Genomic DNA, 20,891 nt, shown 5'->3' on the forward strand with positions numbered 1-20,891 from the left:
TTTGCCGTAATTCCTTCTATTAAAAGCTTTAATTAGAATCATAGAATATCCTGAGTTGGAAGGAACCCACAAGGATCATCGAGCCCAACTCCTTATCAAATTAACAATTACCAAAAACATATCATCATGGGATCTCGAGGAGCAAAGTGGCTTCCTAGATCCGTTCAAACCAGAGCAGCAGTGTGTGAAAACACCCATATCCTGCAAGGTCTTGGAATTTGGGTGATCTCAGTTCCACACATGAGGAGATTGAGCAATCAGCTAAAGTGAGCAATAATAAATTATAATCCTTCTCTTGTAGCACCAGAGTGGATTGTAACAACCTACCCGGTTGGTTAAAGCTCTCTCATACTTAAAACGAAACATGCTCTAGAGTACGGAAAGATTCTCTATACATGAACTTGAGGCATACCATATGCAAATACAAGTTGAAGCCAAAAAAAGAAACTTAAGTGCTCTGTAGTTCTAGTTCAGCTACAGCACATGAACAAGAGAGAGCTAATATTTCAGCTTGTTCTTGCACAATTAAAAGCTGTAGAGCCGGAAGTCAGAAAGCTCAAGCCCCAGTTGAGAATATAGTGTTTTGTTGAACTTCCTCCCACAAGTATATTTAAAAAAGTAACAAACACAGAACACAGTAAAAGCGTGACTTTCACATAAACCATGATGCTGACTGCACAGAGCAACAGATCAGCTTGCTGATATATGAAAGAGAGAAATACCTGCCAAACAAAACTTACACAGTTTCCAACCTAGATTTCTAAGTGCACTGAATTGTTTCATAGCTGTACCTTGAACTACAGTCACCCTAAAGATTTTAGTCAGATCAGTTGCAAGATCTGTCTTCACGAACACAGCACGTCCAAGTAACCATGATCAATCACAATCAAAAAGAAAATTTCAAGGTAAATGCAAGTCAGAAACACGAACACTGGTTAGTAAGCACATAATTCTTGAGGGCAGGCACCAGGGGTAAAATTCTGTTTATTGGAGAAACCCTATTATTAGAGTCAACAAATTAAGAAATTAAACTAAGACCTAAGCAAATCAAGACAAGCCTCAGTAGAGCCACTGGAAGATCATTTCACCCAATGGAGCCAGTATCTGCAGTCTGGCAGGCAGCATGCAATGCTTTTTGTAAGTGACACTCTGTCTCCGCAAAAACCCTGACGTTTGTCTCCTCCTTCCAGAAGGGTGAGACCTGTAGGTAAAAATCCTGATTTCCATGGCTCAGATCCGAGTTTCAATATTGTGTTCCACATCGCTTAAACCTGAAGCATAGCAAATAAATTGTAGGGTGATCATCCATATGCCATTCATACAGCTTTTAAAAGGGTAGCATAGCCTACAGCCTCTTTAACCCTTTACATCAAGAAGAAAAGGTTAACTTCCCCTTACAGGTCAGTAAAGACCCATAACCTAGTTAAAATGTTTTTTGGAACAAATACACAGCTAAAGCAATTAGGAATTACATATGCTGTAACAAGAAGTATTTTTAAGATGTTGTTTAACTATCTAATGTCCCTTCCATAATAATTTGGCAGAATTTTGGTACTCATTACTCATCTCATAGTAAACACATTTCACCACACAAAAAAGAGATCTTATCTGTGTGTTAGAATTTACTTTTAGAAAATTGGCTCTATGCTTAAAAACTAACCAATTAGCAGTGTCTGTGCACTGGCAGCTGAAAACAAGGAAAAATTAAGTGAAAGCTGCAGCTTCACTTGAGAAACCAGCAACCAAAACTCTCCTATTTAATGGAGTTCGTATAAAAAAAAAAAAACCCAAGAGAGGAGTCACAATAATAAGGCAACTTCCATACATTCCATCAAGGCCAAGTTGGATAGCTTTTCCTCCAAAAAAAACCCCTCATATAATCACATCAAATTGTGGTTAACCATGGGGCAGAGTGCTCAGACTTCTCACTAGCGCTGCAAGAGCTCAGTGTACAGATTCATCCACCAACATACATTCTCAGAATATGGAGCATTCCTGGTTGGAATGTTGTACACAAAAACATCCAATATAGATGCTTTCTCAATTTTGCAATGAGGATGACTAATACAACATGGATAAAATTCAACAGCTCCACTGAACATGGAGAGATATCTCTTCGTCTCAGATAAACAAGCCCACTGACAGTCTTCTTGGGATTGAAGACAATGCTGTCATCCTCCAACAGCACAGCCAGCATAACCGTAATTGTCAGTCTTAGCCACACAGCTCTGAAAGAGCTACGCAGGAGCTACCTACTTCAAACACTCAGAAGGAAGTGAGGGACTCTGCAATCTGAGCAGAGTAACAGCAGAAGAGTCCCACCGCCAGCAGGGCCTAGCTGCCATTTTCAGTTCTTCAAACAAGAGCAGGTTGAGGTAGCATAGGCTGAGTTTACAAGTTCAACTAGCTAGGCGAGTCTGCTCTTCTGCAAGCGTCCTACTCACTACTACAAGTTGTATGGGGGGCTGTAAGCCAGAGAAAGTTAAAAAAAGTTAGCCAACAGCCTTCTAACCTTAGCTTGTCACACATGCTTCAGCCAGCCACACTCACGTAATAGCTGTTGGTGAGAAGGGTACGGATGGATAAAGCACTGCAGTTTTCCCCCTTAGCACGAATCCAGCCCAGCACGCAGTCAGCATGTCGATTTTAATCACAGTTCAGAGCTACATTTTGAGGAAGCAAGTCTAAGAAGGTAACATCCATTTCCTCCTTTTGTTCTTGACATTAAAAATAATAGTTAGCAAAATTAATTTCCTTATCTGTTATTCACATTAGCTTGTGTACTACCCACCTACGTAAAATATTTGGGTACAGAATGCATGTTCAAGTGCGCTGCTGTGCAACTCCCTTCCCTGAGGCTTTGTCAAATTATTGTTTTTCAAATTTATTAATCAAGTCTTGATGGGACAGAAGACTACTATAGCAAACCTTCTGAGCAATTCCACCTAGACTTGGGAAAAAACAGGGAGAATCGCATCTAAAGATGTGCCTTCCCCAACTTCTACGTAATGACTCTCATTTCAGAAGAATCTAAAGATCCTCAAATCAGTGGAGATGGCACGCATTCTCTCTCTTTCTCTCACATGCACATTTTTTTTCTATTCCAGTAGGTTCCATTTTAAGCAGGGACATAGTTACTCAAAACCCCGCATCTGGTCATCAGTTAGTTCTTGTGGTGAAGGGAAACAAGAGTAAATGCAAAAGTTTCTTATCCCTACACCCCATGAGGAATGTGATGGGGAAAAGCAAGCAGGAGATGCTGAAACGCTGGCCAAATGCCAAGGAAAAGTTCTGAGTGTTTGTAATACGTATCTGCTATTTGAAAACAAAGCCAGGGAACCTAGAAATTTGACATTTGAGGAAATCCACATTGTTTGCAGCAGTGAGAAGGATGTCCAAACCATTTGGGGCAAATATTCAACAAATCATTTCAGACTTTTTAGAGTATCAGTAACTGCATAAATGGGGAAAATTAATACAAGTCTGCTCCATGCTTGCATTTAAAACTGCTGAGCTGTATGCACAATTGCTCCAAGTTGTTTTGAAAGTGTATGAAGCTGCATATCACTGGTTATTAATCCAATAGGTTTTGTCATTAACATATGTATTTATTACTCTAAAATACCTTCATGACATTTATAGTTAGCAATTTTACGACCTATAGCAACAATACTTTCCACTACAAAAGGAAACAACCAATCATTTCTCATAGGCATGGACACTGAAGCACTCTCTTCCCCCAAAAGCACAAGAAAAAAAAAGCTTTTTTTAAGCGTATTGCTTCAGACAAACAGGAAGACATCTGCAGACAGGATTCACATGCAAAACAAAAACCCCAAACATACCTTTTTAATTGGAAGGACAGAGGTTGGTTAACTTAAGGGTATCTGGTTGGAATTTTGCCCACTTCCATTTTCTTATCCTGACACTCCACAAAGTCCACAAAGGGGAAAAAAAAAATCCTGTCGTATATAAACTCCTCAAGCAATAAGACATGACAGAGTGTGAATTATGATCTCTTCATTTGGGGTCGGTTTGTCAGACACGAAGCTGACAGAAAAGTGTTCTTACCTCATCAAGGAATAAATGCATACCATAATTCCTGCATTGGAATGTCTTATTGAAATTATAGCATTATTTTTAAGTACTTATAATGTAAAAGTGATGAGACACATACTGAGTACCTAATTATCCTCTACCACCAGCCTTGTCTGGAATGCTTATTCATCAATTAGGTTTTAGATTACAGCTAAATAGATGCAGTATACATCTTAAAAGAATACCTGAACAAGAAGATGAGATTATCAAAAGCTATGTTTTTCCCCTCAATGTCTCAGTTATAACAATTAAAACAAAAAAAAAAAAAGCAAACAACTGTGCAACATACTTTAGAAATCTGCAAACCACCATCACCACTCCCATATCAGGCCTCCTCCTACATCCCTGCAGCTGTTCAGACTGTTAATGTGAAGTACCTGCTCGTTTCTGTTTCAAGGAATCTCCTTCACAAAGGACTCTGGGTTTTTTGGGTGTTTGTTTTTTTTTTTTTACTCACCCAACATCTCCTCATATCTAGTCTCACAAATCTCATCCTTCTACCAGCTATTCTCACAGTAGATCTTTTCCAGGGTTTCAAGACAGCAGAAGGTTCCAATGTGTGAGCAGCCAACATGACTACTGTATTTAAGGACTATTTAAGAATATTAAAAGTTAACGATGCTGTTAAGTGCTACGTGGAGTCAGAGCCAGAAAAATCACACATTGTTATATAATGCTCTGTAAGCATCAGATTATTCTCAGCAGCTACACAAGTGATTTATACCTTAATACAAAAGACAGTTTAAAGAAAAGTAGCCTCAACTGCAAAAGAACCACAAGCTTCCTAAACTCAGACATTCAGGCCGTGATGGATCACAGCAAATATCTATCCTCACATTCTTTCCCAGCACAGATGAGAAGATTTTGTGGGCTTGATGGATCCAGGGGTGTTTTTGGTTTGTTTGGTTTTTTAAATAATTAACCTCTGTGGTTTATAAGAACTACTGAGCACAGGCAAGTTTTTTCCTTTTTCTAAGGTTTTAGTTTGTTTCTTGTCAAACTTACCCCTTAAATATAACGGATCTTTGAACGGTATTTAGTGGCTCAGCTAAAGCAACTAATGAGTGTTACGTAAGAATGTCTCTCCATGTAGAACAATCTGTTCCAAAAGTTACCAAAAATAGCGATTCTCTAAACACTGGTGTGATGCAATGTTTAACCAGTTACTGCATTAGCAGCTGAATTCACCCATTACTATTTTAAAAAAAAAAAAGATACTTCAACTATTATTTGAACATTTGCAACCTTACCTAGGCTGGTAGGTTTTATCAGCTCATCCAACAAGTCATAAAAAGGTAATTTCTGAAGTTTTATGTCAGGATGGACAGGGTGGAGCGCAGATGTAAGATGGGGGAGTTCCAGTTCATGTTTAGGTCCCAGAAGCGAAACGGGAAGCAATGGTGACGTGGCAGGGTGGCCATCATAACTGAGCTGTGGAATGGTAGACGGAGACAAAGTTGCTGGCATGGAGCTCGAGTGTACGCTGGGGATAGATAAGTCTGCAGGTGTCATGATTTTCTGAGGGAACCTTCGCCTATAGAGTTCTTTGATTTTCATTTGTACAGCAGGACTGCAGCCAGCCTTTAACAAATGCAGTGCTTTTGTGAGAAGTTCGTGTTTTCGTCCGTGCTTGTTCCTCCCTGCGTAACCCAGAAGTACTTGCAGTTCAGAAACTCTAAGGCTCATAACCATTTGCTTAAAAGAAACAAAACAAAAAATTAGTATTCAGGTTACATCATCTTAAACACGAAACATTAGAATGTGGCTTAATCCCATTAAGCATACAGTTTTTAAAGGTACACCACCACTGTTCCTCCCCCACTGATTATCCAAAATATAATGTAAAACAGTACTTGTATACATATTTTTCTACTTTGAAAGTCTGTTATAAGCATTTTTTAAAGGGATTGCCATTCGCCAAACACAACTCAGGACAGCAATAACTGTGGGGAAAAAAAGACTGAGAGAAGGACAAGTTGCCAGTACAAAATTTTCTAATCACTGTTCTGCTAGCATCGATAATGTTAACGAACTTTTTGACTTCCAGCTAGATAAATAAGTCACACATTGACAATATCCAAGTCTCCAGTACTTATACTTAAAAGCTGTGCCAGTCCTTAATTCTGGAACCCTACTTCACTTTCAGGTACCTGCCCACTTTTTGCCATGCAGCATAACTAATCCACACAGGTTCAAAGTAAAGAAGTGAGTGATGTTAAAAAGAGAGCAAGGAATTATAATATGTGTTGTGTTCAACTCCATATGACGATTACTGAGTTAAAGGAAACTTCTTCCAATTCAATTTCGTTACTTCTCACGTCACAGCTGCATATTCTGTTCTGGATGGGGGAGTAGGGCTCTGACTTCTATTAATTAGCATCTTCATTTACATAGTCTTTTACTGTCTCCCAATATGGTCTAATGAATCAAACTAGCAAGACTTGTAAACTGTTTTACTTCTTCAGGAACCGAGAAAAACATTATGGAAAGCAGCGAAAACCAGCAATCGCCTGTGCACACTAAGTACTTCCCCGTTGGTCAATCAGAAGTCAGAAAGTCAATTTACGAGCCTACTTTCTATTTAAAAACTTATTTCAGTGCTTGACAGTGGCCTGTTTGTCACCACAAGGCCTGTGACACCAGCTGAAACTATATTGCCGCAGAATTCTGAATTCCCAAGAAATCACAAGAAAGTGAAATGCCTAGAACCCATTGCCATGACTGGCTATCTGGATCTTCTGTATGAAACCACTAAATAACCTGAGTATTTTGTAGTCAATGCCAAAAGATCAAATTTAAAATAATACTTGAAGTATATCTTTGGGACTAAAACAGCTAATTCAGCATATCAAGGTTCTGCAATTTCCCAGACACTGAAGGCTGAATAACCAAACTAGCACTTGCGTTTGCAAACAACAGTTGAAATATGTTCCCAAGTGCTCCCATCCTCTCTAGTTCTTCAAACTGTGCGAAGTATTCAGACACAAACATTACTCAAGCTATTTTCACGTTAATTCTTAAACCTAAAGTGCTAATATTAGAAAGTATGCTATCCCTAGCTCTAGCAAAACCAGCCCAAAACTCCTATCAGTTCCTCAAAGCTCCAGCACCTGCAAGAGATCTTCAATGCACAGGTGTCCACAAGAGGTATTTCCCTATACTGAAATAGGTCGTGTTATTTAAAAGCCCTAAATTAGATGACTCATGTACTTAATGAGGTAAGCACCCAGATAGATTTAACTAAATTTGCCACAAAATTTCTGCTCTGTTGAACCTTGCTGCAAATCTTAGATAAACCTTGCTGGAGATCACCACAAACACTTCGGATATAACAGGAGTTTGCTGGCAATTTTTTCTCTGAATACCCTGAGAACCTACCTCACACTTTTAACTATGGAACTGTCATGGAGCTACAACAGATGAGGTACTTTCTAAGAAACAGACATGTCTTAAAAGAATAAGGCATTTCAGTTACAATCTGAAGTGTTGACAGCTGAAAGGAAAGTGAAACAAATAGATTTGAAACATGGAAAAACACTATTTATAATGCTTTACAAACATTTCTTCAACACAATGAGTAGTTACAGCTGAAGAGGTTTAATGTCTGCTACCATCACCATTAAAAGTCACTTCCTGAAGAGCCAGAACCTCTCAGAGCTTTACTCTGTGCTTGTTCTGAATAAACTCATAGGCCCAGCTTGCAAAAAACACAGAGGATTAAGAAATAATAGAGCTAACAGAGATGCTCCTGCTACATGTTGGATGTTTTCCATTTTTTAAGGTATAGACAAGTTAGAAATAAATATACAGAAAGCAGGGTCCATCCTGTAGCCAGACTCACGAACCAAAACAAATAAAACTCCCCAGATCTTCCCCACCCTGGTGCATTCCTTACAAAGGAGGACAAGTACAATTTTCTTTGCAACGTTAGAAGTACTAACAGATACATCGATTAAAAATGCAGTCACAAAAACAGCAGCAATAAAGGCTTGTGGGTTTATTACAGTTTCATATGTCACAGGAACCTTTCTTACACAAGAAAGAGGAAATGCCTTAAAAGAACCCCCCCCACACACACACACATATCCACAGAGTTTTGCCTGTGGATTGTGTAAATCAGTGGCACAGGGAAGCAGAGCCCGACAGACAGCCGTGCTGGCAAAAGTCTCTCACGTCTCTGCAATATGAATGTGAAAATTCCTCTCCCCTCCTCCAACACAGTTGTGTTTTATTTGAGGACACAACCCAGCTCTACCAGCAGCAGTGCCACTGCCCATACAAGCACTATCCATGCTACAAGCCCTTGGCCCCCACTGGTACCCTAATCTTAGAACAGGCAGGATAATTATAGCAGGGAAACAAACCAAGTGCTGTCAAATGCACAAAGTAAATAGACGCAAAAGCTGCATTTTTTTTTTTTTTTTCTTCCGCTGTCACATCTCACCTCATCACAATTCAAACTCCTTGCTGGCTTAGTCACACCAGCAAAGCTGAAGGGCAAAGACACAAAGCGCTTTGCTTCAGGAAATCTTGCTTTTTTCCCCTGTTGCCTGAAGTAGAGTAGTAAAAAGATCACTCACAGCAGTACAGCTGCATCTGCAGCAAGCTACAAAACCCACCACAAAGAGTCTGTGACAGAAAATATCCACAACACAAATAACTGTCCCTACCTCTGGCTGTTTATCAAAACTGGCAAAATGTTTGGTTTTTTCTTTCCTAACACAAAAGAAAGTAACAAAACAAACAAAAAAGGATATACACAGCTATCAAGGACAGACTGAAGGATAGCTTGCAAACTGCAATTACAGATAACTAGGTGTTTCATTATGTGTTCACGTATAGGTAAACACATGTTCCTGCAAACATCACACTAGTGCACAAGAAATTGATGCTATTTAGCTACAAAAAGGTTGAGCTACTTACCACTTGCCTAACTTCAGCGTGAGAAACACAGCAAGCTGACTGCAAGCCAGTTTCAGATGCAACAAATCCCAGTATCAAACAAACTAGGTGTTCTGATGATGTTGTGCACTTTGGTAGCTGTCATACCTAGACAATATCTAAAATTCAAAGAGAGGGCAAGGACAGTAGAAAAACTGTTCAAAGTGTAAAAGAGTAAGAACAAGCTTTACAGAAACTCGACTTACCTCAGTTTAACAGAGAGTATTTCTATTTTGACTCACTGTGAAGACCTTCACAGAGTTTAGAAGGTAACTCTAATCTATAAACATACATCTGACATTTCCTGCTCGACAACACAACACAAACATGTGTTCCTCCGCAAAAGCTGCATTAGTCATGGGGATTGCCTGGCTCATTATGTATGTTCCCCCTTCAGCCCACGTCCCCTCACCCAAGCCTTGTGACCACAGTCCATCCCTCCCAAAGCCATCAGGGCATTTTTTTGTTTTAAGACAAGTCACCTAATTGTATCAGTCAGGCAGGAAGTCCACAGAAGCAAAGAGGCCAGTTTATTTTCCCACCTCCCAGTTGCTCATTTCCAAGTCTGTGCCACTTTTTTCCTGCCAGATTCCGTGAACCCAACCATTCAATGCAGTTCATGCTGCAGCCACATGAGCAGGTGCATCTCCCTGTTTCTGCATGTTGAGGAAAGATTCTCAAGCTACTCATCCGGAAACAAGGGTGTTTCCTGCTCCACACCTCCTTCAGATAACCAATAAGGTTTGGAAGAAAATAGCTTAAGGATGCAAAAGCAATCCATGGGCGGCATCCTACGTCATCTGCCTACTTCTCTCCTGTGACTATCAACAGGAAAGGATGTTCTACCTCCAGCGTTCTCTCTCAAAAGAGTTACTACGTTTTTTAAAAAGCTATCATATAGTAAAATTATTTAAGTCCCCCAAACCAAAAATTGCATGTAGATACTTACGCAGTAAGGAGGAACAAGGATTTTGTCCAAGACACCCACAAAAGGACTACAAAATAAAAAGCATCAGGCTGCAACATCAGTGCATGTTTTGTAGCTCCTGACTCACCAAGCTCTCTCAGTAACAAGCATGTCTGGTTGAAGAAACACGTCTGTGTCACACAACAGGACCATTTTGCTCTGTGAATGCTGTTTAGGCATTCAGAATAATGACTTTACCAGGAACCTTAACTTCCAACAGAGCAGTCAACGTTAAGAGTCATTTACTTTGATTTCTCTCTGCAAAGAAAATAACTGAGGGAAATTTTTATTTTTAAAGAATGGTTTTCCACATAAGCCCAGTCATCCCACTCATTGAGGAAAGATGCCCAGGCCAGGCAGGTCCCTGACTAGAGAAATCCAACCATTAGCACAGGTTAATAGGTCAGACCAAAGAAAACTGCTTTGAGGAACTTTCCCACTGATCTATGAAGGTTGGGAATTAAGTTTAAAGAAAATAAAATCTAAGTGTTGGTGCTTCTGGATAAGAAATTCCTATGATAACCCTGTGTGGCTGGTCTCACCGGCATGTGATTCAGAGAACTGCAACTAAAAAGACAAGTGGATTCTGGCAGAGAACACTCTTTCTAGACTGGAAAACACACAGGGGCTGAAACATTGGTTTGAAATGCAGGAAGACAAGCTGCAAGTCCTGCTGCTCAAGAAAGGATCAGATATAAGTTATCTGCTGAGATCCAACGCCACAGACTGTGAGCCTTCACATTTTTTCCCTATTTTTTGAAGGGAGGGACTTGCCCAAGAGTTAAAAACCAGGCAACAGTAATTTTTTTTTTTTAATAAATTAAGCAGCGTGCATAAGAAAGCATGATGGACAATGCTGAAAACTGGTCACAAACACCAGCACCACAAGATACTGTCTTGAAAGCAGCATACTCATCCACCAACAGCAGCATTGAGAGTCTCAGCAATTTGATGAATGCTTTCTAGAAAGGGTATTTCTAAGTCTCCAGTAATCAGCCCCGGGATCTATCTGCAGAATTTAACAAGTTATTTCCGGATGTTTATGATAACTAGAAGCTGTGAATAAGCTCCAAAACACATTCAAAAGATTTGCCAGCACAACAAGAAGCATTTGGCTAGGCACCACACCGCATTTTGTGCCTAAAGCTGTACAACAGGACCTCCACATTTCTCTATTAACATGAAAGTTAAAGGGGAAAAAATGAAAGAAAAAAATCACCTCAAACACTAGTCAGAAGATGATAGAAGTAGTAAAAGAAGAAGAAACTAAAAAAAAGGATACCAAATGGGAAGTCACCCATTTATAACCGGCAATTTAAGACAATGACAGTAAGTTTCTTGTGTTACTAGAAACACAGTCATTAACAATAGTTTACGAACAGTCTCTGAAATTAAGAATCATTATTGCAGAGGAGGGCAAGCACTGCAATAAGTCACTGCAAAGGCGAAGTGTAAGACAGAAAACCCTTCTGACTACAGCCCTGTACTCTTCTGAGCACTTCGGCAAAGAAGCCTCCACACTGACACCCCACACAGCACCTTCAGCCCCAGCCCCCAGAGGGGTCAGCTCCGGCTGCACTTTGCACGAACAGCGTGGACACATTCACACTGGCAAAGTTCTAACGCTGCTTTCAAGGCCAAGGCAAAGGGAAATCTCCCCCTTACGAAACAAGGAAACTACTATTCAAGCAATTCTACAAGGCACTTCCAAAAGACAGTTTAAAAAAAAAAAAAAAGTCAAATCAAAATTGTTCTTTTTTCTAATGAAAGCAACTAGGAAGCATTAGATTAGTATGGAAATGGTTTTGAATTAATCTCAGTATGCCTCCAACACCCAGCTGTAAAAACACAGGAGAGTTCGTGCATGCTATGAACAGGCTCTTTAACCCCCGATATAAATCTTCTGGAGAATAAAGCTATACCTGAGCTACATGAGTGCTCTACAGTTACACAGACTAAGCTCTTGGGTTTTTTAACATCTAAGATTTGTGAAAATGGGAGATCATGAAGATAAAAATATTCCCGTCTTTCATGAAGGTACATTCCCTAGTCCTAAATTCTATCTGCAAGACTCACACAAGGAACCTATAGAGGCTAAACTATAAAAATTGAAAACAGTCTACTGAAAATCTGCAAGAGGGAGTGAAACAACCAATTCATGGAAGCTCAAGCACCTCAATGACAGGCTGTAACTTCCTGCATTTGTCTAATGCAACCAAAACACTAAAAGGTTGAAGTCACCGTAATTCAAAATGGAGGGGAGGCAAAAGCACAGAAGAACAGTCATAAATATGCAACATACTACAACTTTTAAGGAGGCTACTGGCTTTCATTATGAAAAACTCAGCTGTCTCCTAGAGCAGTATGTACAATGTTTTGTCAAGCAGGGCAGCACTAAAATAATAGGCACAAACCAATGTCAGGTACAAATATTATTTGCCTTTTGTTACACATGCAAGGAGATAGAATATTTAATCAAAGAAACCCTATATTTACACAGTATATCAGTGCTCATAAAGAACATTTTGCAGTTGTATGACCAAATCTATGCATTCGTCTAGCTGGCGATAAAAATAAATTTTAATCCATTAAAAATGCATCAACAAAATTATGTCCATATATTGTAAATGCCAAAAATAGCCTGGACTGCCCTACTGCTGGTGTCTCCACAGATGTGGGCTTCCTTAAGGTCAAACATCGTATTCATGACTTTCACCAGGTAATGTATTTCTTCCCATGCTACCAGAGAAAGTACACTATAAAGCTTACTTCGTCAGGTGTTATTTACTTTAGCACGCTCACAAACAAGATGCTTCCTTGCAAATGATGTGGTTGCACATCTGTTAATATAAACATTACAAATCTTGAACCAACTCACCTCAATGATGAAGCTCAGATTCAAGCGCCTGCTAACACGAGGAATCTCTGGCAGTGAAGAGAGAATCTAAAAACTGTAGCAGTTCAGCCTGAAGTGCTTCTGGACAGGGAGGTCCTGCAATTTTCTACTGTTATCAGTTCGTAATAATCTATCAAGTACACCATAACCACCTAACTCTTAATTTCACAGATCAAATAGTACAAGGAACATTTTTCTTACCTGCTCCTAGCAAACATTCCTTGTTTGTATCTGTCGTGCTGGAAAAACTTGACTATCTTCAAATTTAGTAAGTTTTAGTAAGGTCAGAGCAATGCTGTTTCGTACACGAACACCAATAAATCTAAGCTCTCCTTCCGGCCCACAGTTCAGAGGCCTCCATCTAATCCTGCATCAGTGACGCTACCAAGTTCTTAGAGATGTCTGTCGCTTACTGGAGCCACGAAAACCCACAGTGATAAAAGCAGCAAAATTCACGGAAGAGTGAAAGGATATTGCAAAAGAAAACAGTAAGACAGATCTAGCCCCACTGAACTGGCTGCTAGTAACAACAAGCAGGCAGAGTTTGGAATTTTTAATATAATCTCCATGTGTTAAAAGTTGCCTTATGTTTTCTGCAGATGCCTGTGGCATTTTGCTATGCTATCATGTAAGTGAAACATCTTTTAAAAGCCTTGACACATATACCCTAGTAAATTAGTCGGGGTGATTGCCCCCCTAAACCTCCACTCCACCCCTTTTCCTATAGGTTTTTTCCTTGGAAAGAGACACTCAGCAGAACAGTGTGTCCATGTCCCCAAAATGCCATTTCAGTGCTTGAGTGCTTAAATCTGGGGGAAATTTTTTTTTTTTTTTAATATGATGGCTTGCAAACCACATCATGCCTTGCCCTGCCTCCCCGGCTGCGCATTAACACTGCCGTAGCAGAGAAATGGGGTGGGCAGCTGGGGCAGTAATTTGCTCAAACTGCAAAAGCTAGATTTGTTGGAGAAAGTCTGCCAAGACTTTAGTCATGTCTAAATTGTAGTTGATTTAAAGTAAGTCACATTTTATCTTAATCCATAACAAAAGTTTTACCATTCTCAATGGATTTTATTCACTAGGTGAACTATATTATTACTTTTGGTATTAAATAAGGTTGCTGACACAGTAGTAATCTTCATTTCAGTTCTTGGAGACTCAAGTTTTTTTCAGCCACACTCAAACTTAATTGTCCTTAGTGTATTTATCTTTGCAGATGGGAATTATTTTTACAGAGCTATGCACTAGCATGATTTTCATGACAAGTAATTGCAGAAATACTAGTTTAGACAGTCTCTAGATACAAAACAATGTGTCTCTCTAAAGACAAACAGCTTACACCTAAGGCTAATAATGAAGACAATTATTTTCAGCTATTTGGGAGAGGGTCATTGCCAGACAAATTTACTTTTTATTAAGAACATTTTTATCCTTAACTAAGCCTTTCAACTGGCTGACAGAGAGCTAATTCCTATGCAATAAGCTTCAGTGGAGCCCAAGCCAGCCGCAGACACAGCTGTCCAAAGAGCTTGCTAAACACAGTATGTCCTATTATAATCCCTCTAACAAATAACACAAAAGGGCTACGTCTGTGTAATGAAAATATAACAACTTATACAGCATTCAATAATAGTCTAAAAGATTGTCCCTTTGTATTTAAAAGGAAAAAAAAAAAAGGACCAAGAAGTCTCAGCTTCTGGAAGCCATACAGCAGGTCACAAACACACATTTATTCCCCCTCGCCCAGTGATTTTAAAAAAGAAAACAGACGTGTATTTTAAAATATGCAACTAAAACACAAAAACATTGGTTATGTAAACAATTCGAGTGATTTGGGATTTACAGGTAGGGAGTCTACTAAATGAGAATCTTTTTAGTGATTATTTTTCAGCAGAACACTAGAGAATGAAGCTCTAGTTACTTTCTAAATATTTAAAATACCTGCATGAAGTACATGTAGCTTTTGGAATCAATTTTGAAGGAAAGCTGGAGAAGAATGTACCTGGAATTCAATGAATGTACTCACATTGCAACATGGATAAAGAGGCAGCTTCCACTAGCAGCTTACAGAACCTCTTAATAGCAAGACCTACAACAATTTCAAGACCTACATTCTTACATTGTGTTTGATGTTTGCTTGCAACAGTTATTTAAATCTCTACTGCATCGATAGACATTATTTCTTTGTGTCAGCCAACTTAAGCATCACTGGATTACAACAAATTATTGCAATAATAGATGCGTATTTTCCTCCAAGATATATATAAAAAAAAATTTTTTATCTCTGTACCTTACAGAACTGCAAAGTGATCTATCCTCCACATGCCATAAGTTCTCACCCAGTGCTGAAGAGTTAGTTGTCCACCATAAACAAACAAACTTTTGCTATTTCATTAGCTTCAGGATATGAGATTATATAGTCAAATATACCCAAACACTTCTAGATAAACTATCAACTTTTTTCCCCCTCATTTGTCCCATTTTCTAGGATGCAGCACAGGAGACAGACTATGTCATCACTGACTACTATTCTGGTACCTCAAAAAGTTTTAATTAACAATCATATTAAATTTGGATACCGACTTGCACAGTACTGAACAGCAGACTGAAGCCAGTATGTAATTGATTCTCATTTCCCTTAAAAGTAACCAATTGCTACGTTAATGCCCCAAGAGAAGAAAAACGAGAAAACTGGAGTTATCTGTTCACAATTCTCACTTAAAAAAAAAAAAAAAAAAAGGCTACAAAATGGCACATGAGAAAATTAGTATTTTCTTGTAGACTTTGAAGTAACCCTTCTCACAAAATTCCATCCTGAGAAGTGTATTCCCAGGCTTTCTGAGTTACACCTAAAAAGAGTGATTCTGAGACACTGAGCTCCGTCACATGAGCAGGATCCGACCACAGAGCTAAGGACAGCGACAGCCATCTCAGGGCCCCAGCCGCCATCGGCCTTGTCACTGGGTACCACGTACCGGTATCACCTTGTTCATTCACCGTCTCACAAGATGCACGAGAATGTTTGGTAGTGCTTTTATCTGTAACCACGGGAATATACAAAAGGCCGCAATAATAGTTAATAACATCTAGAACAAAAACTGGTGAGGAAGGAAGGGAGAAGAATAGGAAAATTGAGGGGTCAGATAAAACGTCAGGTATGGGAAATACTCAGTAATTTATCATTAAAAGATTTCTCTTTCCAAAGGAAGAAACGGAAAACAAACGAAATAAATCTGCTGACAACAAATACGTATGAAATCCACTGGCCAAATACCCCATTCCCTTCTAATACCAGTCCACTGAGAACAATAATTTATTACCACTAACAGTCTTAATTGTTATCGGAGAAATAAGCAAAGGAGCCAAAAGTTCCCACTATGTCAATAAGCCGAAAACAAATATTCCATCAAGCAATCATATTGGCATCTGTATAGTCTTTTTTAACAACAAAAAAAGCTAATCATGCTGCACATAATTTCTTTATTTCATAAGATCTTCAATTCACATATAGAAATTACATAAGGAAGCCAAAGTACACGCTTCTTTTTAAGCGGTTATATAAGCAGTGTGGTGGGTTGACCCTGGCTGGAGGCCAGGTGCCCCCAAAGCTGTTCCGTCACCCCCTCCTCAGCTGGACAGGGGAGAGAAAGTATAACGAGAAGCTCGTGGGTCGAGATAAGGACAGGGAGATCACTCAGCAATTACCATCACAGGCAAAGTAGACTCGACTTGGGGAAAATTAATTTGATTTATTGCCAACCGAATCAGAGTAGGATAATAAGAAATAGAAACTAAATCTTAAAACACCTTCCCCCCACCCCTCCCTTCTTCCCCAGCTCAGCTTCACTCCCCATTTTCTCTCCCTCCTCCCCCGAGCGGTGCAGCGGGACGGGGAATCTCTGCCGCTCCTTCCTCCTCTGGAGAGGACTCCTCACACCCTTCCCCTGCTCCAGCGTGGGGTCCTCCCACACGAGACAGCCCTCCACCAACTTCTCCAACGTGAGTCCTTCCCACGGGCTGCAGTTCTTCACCAACTGCCCCAGCCTGGGTCCCCTGCAGGGTCACAAGTCCTGCCAGCAAACCTGCTCCAGCGTGGAGCTCCGTGGGCTGCAGGGGCACAGCCGGCCTCACCGTGGGCTTCCCCACGGGCTGCCGGGGACCCTCTGCCCTGGCGCCTGGAGCATCTCCTCCCCTCCTTCTGCACTGACCTTGGTGTCTGCAGGGCTGCTCCTCTCACACGTTCTCACTCCTGCCTCTGGCTGCAGTTCCACAGTTGTTGTTTTTCCCCCCCTTCTTAACTCTGCTCTCCCAGAGGTGCTGCCACCGTTGCTGATGGGCTCGTCCTTGGCCAGCGGCAGGTCCATCTCGGAGCCGGCTGGCACTGCCTCTGTCGGACATGGGAGAAGCTTCTGGCAGCTTCTCACAGAAGACACCCCTGTATCCTGCCCCGCTACCAAAACCTTGCCACTCAAACCCAATACAAGCATTAAGTCATCAAGATGAATTAAAAGCTTGAACACTAAGAAATTTTACTTTTATTTTACAGTTCCTCATGAACTGTTCAAATATCTTTGAAATACATCTCCAAATGAAGTATCTTCTCACCAGTTCCACAGAGACTGTCTAACACAGCATGAAACCAGGGGAAGCCCTAAGTTTCATGTATCATTCTCATAAGCACAGATTATTGTACACTGTCCTCTACTTTGATCAAGTATTGATTTCAAGCGTGTTCTAGTGAAGCTCTTCAAAATCATTCCTCTAGTGCATTTCTTCTAAGTCTTCACACAATGCAGACAAGAGAAGCGTTTTCTCTGCTCACGTTTCCTCCTCTTTCACGAGGAGACACCCACTCTCTTGACCTTCCTCTACTTACTTCTGAAGCAAAGCCATCATTATGAAGCAGATGAGATGATCAAAGTTCTTTTCACTCTTCTTGCTTAGCACCCTAGTCCTTCCTAGAAAAAGCTTGTCCTAGATGTTTGCTGGAGACCAAAACAGGACTAACAGTCCATTCTCTGTTCCTTACCTATTAAATATTTTCTTGTTTAAGCATCACCATTTATCTGGGAGCCACTTCTCTATCAATAGTGCAGTGGCCATAAATAATGCAATGATGTAAGAGACACAAGGCTTGAAGAAAAGTAATTCTTTTTATTATATTTAGAGAAAGGACTTGCACATCTGAGATGTTTTTCAACCATACCAGTTAGTCTAAGAATTACTATTCCTTTATATTTTATAGAAACATCTACCTGTGAACTGACTCCAGCACCAGTCTAAAAGCAAGACCAAGAAATAGCACTCACATGTTTACTTTATTCTTCTAGTCCATGACCACTTTCAGCAAGCTAAGAGATAATTGCATATGAAATTCAAAGTTACTAAATGTAAAGTAGTCAAAATTGGAGGAAAACCTGAACTTCTCATGTGTTTTTCTCATTACATAACCAATGGTTCAGGAGAGGAACTTGGGCATCACTACAGACCGCTCTTCATGCAGCTACAAGCCAAATAAGCAGATTTGCAGGGAACTAATAAGCTAGACAACATTGGAAGGTTCTTTCCAACCTCAGATTCTGTGGATGACAGTATTTTTCAGAACTGAAGAAGTCGTCAAAGACGGGAATCAATCCTACCTCATCTTCCCTCTCAACAGGGTATCTAGAATAGATAGTAACCACATAACAGCAAACTGCTAGCAAGAGAACTATGCGTGAACCACTATGCATGTGGCCACCCAGTAATTCAAGAAAAGTCAGTTTTTCAAACTCTGAACAGCTATTGTCTGTCACAGCACAATAGGAAACTGAAATTGTAGGTCTGACTATTTATAGAGCAGTTAAAATGTACACTAAAGCCTAATTCATTCCTAACTGTACAGATGCATGAAAAAATTGATTTATTGCATGCAACAATATGACATAGAATTAATATTTATATCACATATCGAGACAGATCAATTTTTAAGTGCCAAAATACATTTATTTTTATAGAAGAGAAATCAGTAGTTGAATGAAAAAACCTTCTCGTATATCACTTGTCCAAACCCAGGTGAGAATACTGACAGTCAAAAGCTCATCTCCCGTTTCAAAAATCTTACTATGTCAGTACTCAACCTAGTTCCCACCGAGGAGGATTCAGGATCCTAGGTCAAAGTTAATGAGACATGGATGACTTCTTTGGCAGCTACTCATAACACTAAAGCATCAGTAAGACTGTCAAGAGTCACACTGAAGTCATTCCAAGTACCAGCACAGCTTGGAAGGAGAGCTATGGGGCAGCAGCAGTGCCAAACACCGAATTCGTATCCTGGGGAAGGCATCTAAAAGGGGCATGGGGACAAAGAAAGAGAAAGCAGGAAGCTCAGTTTTTCACATCACCCACAACGACTGGTTTCTTCCCACTATGTTAAAATGCAAAAAGATGACAGAATAATAAGAGAGGAAGCAGACCTTCCTGCTTTTCTTGAGCATTCAAAAGAGGATAAAGAAAACAGTTTCAAATGACAACATGCAGCCAGAGACAGACTGAGAAGATGCGTCTTAGGCAAGGCCTAGACTCCGGACAAAGGTGATCCTAAGCCCACAATCCTAGTTCACCCCTCAGAATCTGAGCTACTCTGTCATTCCATCTTCCAGTGCTGTCCACACCAGAGAAATGTATTTTTACATGTATTAAGTGCATCATGTTACCTATAGGCTTGAATTGCTTAAGCATGCAGTACTTAAGAACTCATTCGGTCACAATGATTAATCCCAGGACAAAACATTCAACAGTGCGTTAGAAAGCTAAGAACACATTCTCTATGCGATATTTTCCTGGTCCACATATAGCACAGACAAGACCTATAGAAACATTTCATTCACAGTCACACTGGTGCCTGTTAAGGAGCGATACTAAGGACGCTTGCTCAGGGGGAAAAGGGATATTTCATTTCCCAGTGCCATCAGTCTGACACACTGTCCCCCTCCCCACCACCTCATCCTTCAAGCATTGTATTTTTCTCAGGATCAAAGCAAGACTGAATTCAATTAACCTATTCACACAATAACCCCTGCCCTGCATGGAAACAAACTGCTTGACAGAGGTTTTTATAAGCCAAGTTTCAGCCACACCTATGATTTAAAATACATGAAAACTATTGCAAGTAAACTCCAAAAATGATACTGCATTTAAGTTGGCTTCAGCCACAAGAACAACGAGAATTGAAAGGGCTGCCTAAGAAAACTTTGATAGCAAAGTTAAAACTTTCATGGAAATCCTGACCAAGTGAAAACAGAAAATATGCGGTGTTTCTGCAGTACTGACTGCAGATAAAAAACACTCACTTACTGTTCCTACCCTGCGGTGAGCCGACTCTCCCCGAACTCCCCCCCCACTCGCGGGACAGAGGGAGGATGCTCCCGTCACTGCTCCTTTTCATCTTTACTGTCTAAACTATTGCCCCACCTCATTAACCGCACTCATCCAAATCCCACTCTGAATAGGAATTTGCATATATACAAGCCTTTTGCAACTCATTAATGTAATCTGAATGACTCTCACATGTTCACAAATTTGTAACGCCGCCTGTCCCTTTTTACATTTGTGGGCCAAAGGCATGGGGCAGGGGGGTACATTATTTAGGATCTCAAGACGAAACAAAGCATTTTCTGGGTTTCAGCCTAGCATTTTAGTATGAAGTGTCTTCACCCTTTTGCCTCCTGATACACTCACAGATAACACATAGCTTCTACTTCCAGGTAAGGATGTTGTAAGCATCATAGTACTTCACAGCCTTGCTCAGCCCCTACGTCAAAAGCAAAGGACAGTCTAGTATTGGGGAAAAAATAAAAACAGAAGCATCAAGACATCAGTCATGCACAGGCCCAAAGAACGAAGAAGTCAATGCAGTTAATCAATTAATATTTAGCTCAAACCCTTTACTAAGCTATGTGAATGTACTCTGAAAAACAAAGGCACATTTAAAAAAAAACTTTTCCAGTT

General features: G+C 40.1%; 1 protein-coding gene across 1 annotated transcript in view; it reads right to left on the reverse strand.

Moving 5' to 3' along the window:
• Positions 1-20,891, reverse strand: part of PIAS1 (protein inhibitor of activated STAT 1) — a gene marked incomplete at its 5' end in the record, with an annotated part of 62,633 nt that overhangs the window by 30,283 nt on the left and 11,459 nt on the right. Inside the window, 1 exon segment of the mRNA XM_082005022.1 lies at positions 5,349-5,793. Within this exon segment, the coding sequence (XP_081861148.1) occupies positions 5,349-5,793 (445 nt within the window).

Source organism: Phaethon aethereus, assembly GCF_964289735.1.
Source record: "Phaethon aethereus genome assembly, chromosome: 12".
Lineage (NCBI taxonomy): Eukaryota > Metazoa > Chordata > Aves > Phaethontiformes > Phaethontidae > Phaethon > Phaethon aethereus.